The 8076-nt window shown below is 46.8% G+C and overlaps 1 protein-coding gene across 1 annotated transcript in view; it reads right to left on the reverse strand.

Annotated features, from left to right (window-relative positions):
* Window positions 1-7603, reverse strand: part of LOC145415588 (Y-box-binding protein 2-A-like) — an 8375-nt gene extending 772 nt beyond the window's left edge. Inside the window, exons 1-2 of the mRNA XM_080284809.1 lie at window positions 7325-7603; window positions 6493-6603 (exon numbers count right to left, since the gene is read on the reverse strand). Of these exons, the coding sequence (XP_080140935.1) occupies window positions 6493-6603; window positions 7325-7603 (390 nt within the window). The remainder of the gene's footprint in view (window positions 1-6492; window positions 6604-7324) is intronic.
* Between the last annotated feature and the right edge of the window lie 473 nt (window positions 7604-8076).

The following is an 8076-nucleotide window of genomic DNA, read 5'->3' on the forward strand; positions in this document are numbered from 1 at the left end:
GAATTGATATAAAGATACGTAGACAGACAGACATACAGGTCGGAAGGAAGGTAAGTACACAGGCATAACGACAGATAAGCAGAGATTAGTAGATATATAGATAGGCGAAGATATAAATAGCCGTAGATATCTAGATAGTTATGGCTAGCTGGATATGTAGACAGTTACCTACATAGGTTAGTAAGCAGGTAGGTAGAGATAAACTGGTAGATAGATAGGTACGTTAGTAGACAGAGAGGTTGACACACACATATAGGCAAACAGACAGATAAGGGTGTGCTAAAAATTTATGTATAATGTCATTTCTTCTCTGTACCTGGCCACCCTTGTCCTTGTAGTGTACCTGCTAGACATCAGCTAAATGTCAGTCTCATCTAAGCATATTTACAGACCGCTTTCATTCGCAGTTGACCCAGTGCGGCTTAACATACTGAGAGTCACGTATTTGTATGCTTATTTTCAACCCCTTGTATTTGACTTTTTTTTTATATTTTGATCACACTACCATCGGTTGACTTTGTAAAATCCAGAAGCACTCCCTAGTAGAAAGGAAGTAAGAGAGAACTGTATCTAACCCCTTCAGCTCGAAAACTCTATCCTACAGTGAATAAAATCGTCTAAAGATAACAAGAATAAGATAAATAATGGGTCATAGGATGCAAGATGTTGACCCCTTCAGTTCGATGATGTATTTATCATATCTTTTACATTCCTGGCGATGTTATTAACCCAGACAAGATTATTACTTTTTATTTTATTGTTGGTACCCTGACGGTTTTATTTACTGTGATAGAATTTTCAAGAGAAGACATGAAATACATTCTTCATTAACCTTCGTCATTACTGTAGATCGTTCGGTAATTGTGTAAAATCGTGCAGTGGTGGTCTGAGGAAAGTGAAAGATACGTCCCCTTAGTGTATGGGTGAAGTTGTGTGTGTGTGTGTGTGTGTGTGTGTGTGTGTGTGTGTGTGTGTGTGTGTGTGTGTGTGTGTGTGTGTGTGTGTGTGTGTGTGTGTGTGTGTGTGTGTGTGTGTGTGTGTGTGTGTGTGTGTGTGTGTGTGAGGAAATACGAGGAAGGGAGACGGCAGGAAGTTCCCATGTGCCTTGTTCTTCATGCAAATAAGTGTCCAAGTTAGTAGAAATAGTTGCAACCCCAGGCTCATCTGAATGTGAACCCGGTGGACTGCAGGCTTACCTTCCTCTGCACCTGCAGTCCATCATCCTCGTTTCGGGAGACGGGGAGGTAACTGAGAGATGTTTGTATAACCAGTTAGTTTAGTGCCCTATTATATCAGTGCGACCACATGAAGCCATCTCTCTCCAGCACCCAAAATCTGAGTTACGAGAGGGAGTTGACTGTAGATACGTGTTGAGAATTCCATCCCAGCTTAAAACTCGTAGAAACACACATCCTTATTCCAGAAGCCAGAATCTCCACAACCCTCTTTCTTTTTTTTTTCTCTCTTAAGTAGACTTTAGATGCCTATAGTGCGTTTACTCACACCTGATAGGAGACCCCTAACTCCTTTCAGCTCACCTCATGGCCAAGTGTAGTAAGACTTGGAAGGTCGATTTAGCTAGCAACCAGTGAAGACCCATTCCTACTTCATAAATAAAGCTTACAGAATTTCGTGGAAGTGTGCAAAATCTCATATCTCTAGTACTTCCTACAAAAACTAAATTTTAGTTAAGAAAGAGAATTTATCATGAATTAAAATGAGTATAGGCCGGGGAAGGGTTGAGAAAAGGAGGAAGTAGGAGAAGGGAAGATGGGAAGGGAGGGGAAGACGAGGAAAAGAAAGGAGGAAGAGAAAGCAAGGAGGAGAAAGGGGAATGGAAGATGGGTGGAGCGGGAAGGGGAAAAGAGGAAAGAAAGGAAAATGAGGAGGGAAGGGGGGAGGAGGAAAGCAAAAGGGGCAGAAGGGTGAAAGAGGAGGGGAGGAAAGGAAAAGACAGGGAAGGATGGGAGAGTGGGGAAAGGGAGAAGAAGAAGAAAAGAGATAGTGATAAACAAAGGGAGGAGAGTTGGGAAGGAGGGGAAGAAGGGAATGGTTCAGAAAGACAGAATGGGAAGAGAGGAGATAAAGCGAGGAAGTGGAAGGAAAGGTTGGGGAGAGGAAGAATTGGTAAAGGGCGGCGTAGAAGAGAGAAGGTCGAGAAATAAAGTGAGAAAAGGAGGGAAGATGAAGAGAATGGTTAGGAAAGAGAAAACAGTAAGACAGAGAAGGGTAGAGAGGAAGAGGGAAAGAGAAAGAGAAGATGGGAAAGAAGGAGAGAGAAGGAGGAAGAAAGGAGAATGACCAGGCGAGAAGAGATGACAAAACTTCCGGCTGCACTACCAATACAGATACTAATTACATCGGTACAGTACAGGTTAGGACAGGTGTAAAACGATACGAAAAGTTGGATTCAGAAGTAAAAGTTGGTGAGGGTGTGAGGAGGATGGGAAGGAGGAGAAGAAAGCAAAGGAAGGAGAGGTGAGGAGAGGAGGGGAAAGTGGAGGGAAAGGGGAGAAGAAAGGAGTTCAAGAAGAGGAGAAGGAAGGGAACGAAGAGAGGACAGGAGTGTGGGAAGGAAGGGAAGATGGAAAGGCGAATAGGAAGGACAGGATGAAGGAGAGGAGAGGGAAGAAGAAGAGCAGGGGAGGAAGAAAAGACTGGAGAATGGAAGGAAAGGGGAACGAGGGAGGTAAGAAGGAAAGGAGATGAGGAAATAAAATGGGAAAAGGAGAGGAGATAGATAATAAGGGAGAGAGAGGAAGGGGAGGAAAGGGGAAATAGGAGCGAGGAGAGAGGAATATATTGCTAGCTTACAGGTGAACGCAGGTGGAAAGTGGTTTGAAAAGTTGGCTGAGGGGAAAAGCTGATGGGTAAGGGGGGTAAGGTTATGGAGGGAAAAGGGGAGGGAAGGAGGGGAAGTAAGAGGTGGTGATGGTGTGGATGTTGTGGTAGAAAAGGGAGATGGAAGGGGAGAATGAGGAAGAGAGCTGGGGAGGAGACGAGAAGAGAAAAATAGGTAGCGAAGGAAAAGAGGACGGGAAGGGAAAGAGTTGAGAGAAGGAAAAGAGGGAGGGGTAAGGAAAAGAGGGGAAATATATGAGAGAAGAGGTGGTTAAAGAAGAGGGGGGGAAAAGGGAGGGATGGAGAGAAGGAAGTAGTGAGCAGTAGGAGGGGAGGGAAGGAAAAGAGCAGGACAAAGAAGAGATTCAGGATGCCGGAAGGAAAGAGAACAATGATATACAGTAGGTAGGGAAAGAAAAATGAAGAGAAGGAAGGGAAAGGAAAGGACGAAGAAGAGGGAAGGAATGGAAGGAAGAAAGAAAACCGGAGAGAGAGTGGACAAAAGAGAGAGAGAGGAAGAGCAAAGGAAGAAAGGGAGGGAAGGAATGGGGAGGAGGAGAAAAGAGAAGGGAGCGAGGGAAAGAGGGGAGTATGGAAACAGGGAGAATATGGATGGAAAAGAAGATGAGGGAGAGAGAATGGAGGAGAGGAATTAGAAATTGGAAGGGGGGAGGGAGGAGGAAAGACACAGGAGAGAGAAGTAATGGTAGGGGAGGAAGAAATAGACGGGTGGAGGAGAATGTTGCAATAGTACAGGTGAGAACACAGGTATAAAGATGCTTGAAAAATTGTCTGAAGGTTAAAGGTGGGGGTGGAGGTGACCATGAGAGGAAAGGTAAGAGAGAAAGAGGAGAGGAAGAGAAAGAAGTGATAAAGCGAAGAGACGGGAATACAAGGTAAAGAAGGAGAGGGAAAAAAGAGGAAAGAAAGGTAGGAAAGAGAGGAAGATAAGGATGGAGAAAGGACAAATAGAGAGAGAGATACTTTAATAGTGTGTGTGTGTGTGTGTGTGTGTGTGTGTGTGTGTGTGTGTGTGTGTGTGTGTGTGTGTGTGTGTGTGTGCGTGCGTGCGTGCGCGCGTGCGTTTGTGTAATGAAGCCAAAACTGGAAAACAAAAATTTTATGAAACCTGGCAGAATGGTTTGAATTCTGTCCCAGATGGACCAGTTTCAATTTAATGTCGATCGATATTTTCTGAAGGGGTGTTTTGGTCCCTAAAAATGGTCCCCATTGGTGTTACAAAACGCACGCATGAAAGAGGCGGCGGGGCATTTCCGTGGAGTATCATACATTTCTGCGGAGAGAGAGAGAGGGGTGGGTGGGAGGGGGTTGCACATCTACTGTACACTCCGATGTCTATTACTTCATTGATGATGCGAACAGACGATTTTATTTAGCAGAAAATGGTGGTAATGGTGCTGGTGGTGGTAGCTGTGATGACGGTGGTGGTAGCTGTGATGATGGTGGTTGTGGTAGCTGTGGTGGTGGTTATGGTAGCTGTAGTGGTGGTGGTGCTGGTAGTATCTATGATGATGATGGTGTCGATGATAGCTGTGATGGTGATGTTGCTGATGGTAGATCTGACGGTGGTGGTGGTGGTGGTAGATGTGATGATGATGATGATGGTGGTGGTGGTGGTAACTGTGGTGATGGTGGTGGTGGTCGTGGTTGTTCAGAAAAGGCTCTCTTTTGGACAAGTGCTTTGCTGCCCGATAGGACTGCGAGACTATTGTACTTTCACTCCCTCATTACTGGAATAAATTTAGTTTTCTATTTCGCCTAACCAGGCGGTTTCATTCAAATTTAAACTCATTACAAAACTTAGGAGAGCCCTCTTGTAGGAACCCGTTCAGTACGATGACGTATTTTGTAATTGTATGCATACTACTTATTTTATTCAACTTGAGACATTTTCGTTATAAAAGGGGTTATGATTTTGTTGCTGTTACGGGCCCACGCTCGTCTGAAAGGTGAACCCATTGGAGTGCAGGTTGAAGCTGCCCTCCTGCAGCCACACCCTCCTCCTTCAGGGGATAAGTAGGGAGTTAAGGGACGTCTGTGTAACTGGACAGTAGTGCCGTCCAGTTACATCGGTGTCATCACATGAGGCGTCTCTTCAGCTTCAGTGAAGGGTGTTAACGGGGGCTGTCACTTACCCTGTCCAGTTCTGAAGGTCTCTCCTAAATTGCATAAAATAGTCCAGCTGCAGCCACAGAAAAAAAAAAAAAATGTGATGTTAGTAAAAGGACTAATGTGTTCAGCCCACCGATATCTTCAGTATTTTTTTCTTGTTATTTCCGGACAATATGGTCTCCCCTTGTGATTTGCTGTTCACAAAGGAAGAATAACTATCGTCTTGATTAATTATTTCAATTCGATGTCTTTCTTGTATTCAGTAAGGATCTCTGGACGTAGCAGCAATATACTACGTCACCGGAGTCCAGGAGCATCTTTGCTACTCTCTGTTCAGTACTTCAACTCATACCAACTTTCAAGAACTCCTTTATTTTAGTGACTTTAGTATTTCACAGTGACGGCAGGTGGGGGACTCATCTTCCACTCACTAGACATAGTGTTACCCTCAGGTGATTGTAGGGTGAGTGAAATGCCAAATCGATTCCTACTTCCCCGGAACTCTTTTACCGCCTTGAGTGGTAACTGTATAACAAATATAAGTACGCCTGGTGGTCTAGGGGGTTAAGGTGTTCCAAACTGGTGGGGTCCATTAAGGGTTTAAATTCAAATTTGGGTTGGGGTGTATTGTTCCCGTATTTGCCACTCAGGGTCTGCCGACTAGTCATTCTCGCCTTAAATGTCTGAACTGAGAGTCGTAGCCTCGACCCCATACTCTCTTCATGGGACAATATGTAGATAAATAAATAGATAAAAAAAATAAAATAAATAAATATACCACTGCCCTTCCCATTGCCCCCCCCCTCTCTCTCTCTCTCCCCCAACCAAGTATTTGCTACTGTACCCCCCCCCTCTCTCTCTCAGTAACCAACTGTCTCCCACTGTACCGAAGACTCTCTCTCTCTCTCTCTCTCTCTCTCCCTCTCTCTCTCCAAGGACGAATGAAACTACGCAATAATGCCCCGCCGCCTCTTCCATGCGTGCGTATTGCAACACCAATGGGGACAATTATTAGGGTCCAAACTGAAACTGGCCCATCTGAGACCCAAGTCCAACCATCCTAAGTTTCATAAAAATCGTTTTTCGTTTTGGCTACACACACACACACACACACACACACACACACACACACACACACACACACACACACACACACACACACGCACGCACGCACGCACGCACGCACGCACGCACGCGCGCGCGCACACACACACACACACACACACACACACACACACACACACTTTTTTTTTTTTTTTTTTTTTTTTTTGCCCCACAACAGGGGTGGGGACACGGGCAAACTAAAGAGCCCGTCACAGAAAAAGCAAATAAAGAAGCAGACAAGCGTGAAAAAAAAAAATAAATAAATAAAAAATAAGATAAAAAAGAAAGTAAAGCAGGGACGGCAGCCAGAATAAAGACGAGGCAAGGGCAGCAAACAGGCAAAGGGCAACTGCAGAGGATGAAAGTGGGCAGTAACTGATGGAAAAGGCAGCAAGATTATGATAGGAGGCTGACCGCGATGTAGTGAATCAGAGCAGCCCTAGGTGGATCAAACCCGACGCCCTCACGGATCACGGCTTCCTGAGATGGAGAAAGGGAGTTGGAAATATACGCCTCACGGAATTCCTGGTACAAATGCCGATAGACATGAGGCAATGTTTCCTGATCGTCAATAGGATCCGTGAGGTCGTATAGGAGTTCTTCTAAATCCGTATCAGTGCGGGCGTCGAGTTTAGCGATATTAGAAAGGGGCGGTAGAAGAGCCTCGAGACTGCGTGCGACATTGGAGGGGTCGGCCTTGGCTTTGCCTCCTTTCTTCTTCGACTTCTTCCTCTTCTCCTTAGATGGAGGGGGAGAAGAGGGGCGAGCAATGGCAGCAGGCAGTGGTGAAGGAGGAAGAGGCACCTCCTCTTCGTCAGGAGCAGATGGAGAAGGTAAGGAGGGCTCTGCTTCGTCCAGATGGACTGAAGGGACGGGAGAAGACACACTCCTCCTCAGCTCCTGACGAAGGGAGGTGAACCTCCACAACGGTCTCTCCATGCTCAGTTTCCATGGCCTGCGACGGTTCCGGGTCGGTGATCAGAGGTTCGGTGGTGGTAGTGCCAGTCGCCCTGTTGAGAGGGGCATCCAGCTGCAGCCGTTTCTGCGGTGTTGTGCGGGGAGGTGGAGGCTGTGGCCGCCGGGCCTGACGCTCCTGACGAGGGGGGAGACGAGGATCGCGGGTGAAGCTCCGGGGAATAGCAAGGCGTGGAAGGCCATTCTCCTTGAAGATCTGAGGAAGGAGAACAGCCAGAACCGCCTTACTACCCCCACTAAAAGCTTCAGCCGTCGCGATACACATCGCAACGAGTGTGTTTGTATCGCCAGAACTCCCAGGACCCCTAGGCTGGCGTCTCGGGGCCGGGGGGCGGAGCCGTGCATGAGCAGAGCCCTGCACGGCAACACCACCCGGTCCAGTGACATCCGTAGCCTCGGGACCCTTGGCAGCCTGAACGATACGAAACTCCACCGTCTCCCCATCGCCAAGTGAGCGCTGGAAATACCGTGGATTCGGTACAGCGATCCCAGAGACGTGGACGAATACATCAGAGCCAGTATCCTGGGCCCAAATTCTACAAACCGTCATAGCTAAGTCCGTCGTACATATCTAAACAAAATGGCGCATTTTAGACATAACTCCGTCAGAAACTCGTATGGTCGACCATAAACTCCTATGGACGACCATAATAAGACGCGCGATGGTATGTTCGGGTTCACCCTGTCTTAACGCCGCCTATGACCGTCAGAAGTGTGTCAACATGGCCGCACCACAGCAAGCAGATCCCCAGCCGAGGAATATTTTCCGAAGAAGGGACGTGCTTAACGAGCTCAGTGATGCTGAGCTTATCAAGAGATACCGGCTAGACAGGGACGGTATTTTGTATGTCACCAATCTTGTGAGAGACGCCTTATCGAATGACACCAAGAGGAGAAACCCACTCACCCCGGAGCTTAAGGTCATCATAACACTACGTTATCTTGCTACCGGAAAAATGCCAATGTGCAGAGTTTGGGCTTTACAGTACTTGTAGGGCTAGCCCCAGCAGGTTAGGTTAATTA

This window comes from Coenobita brevimanus, chromosome 103 (assembly GCF_032717465.1).
Source record: "Coenobita brevimanus isolate Jiangsu-jjx chromosome 103, ASM3271746v2, whole genome shotgun sequence".
NCBI lineage: Eukaryota > Metazoa > Arthropoda > Malacostraca > Decapoda > Coenobitidae > Coenobita > Coenobita brevimanus.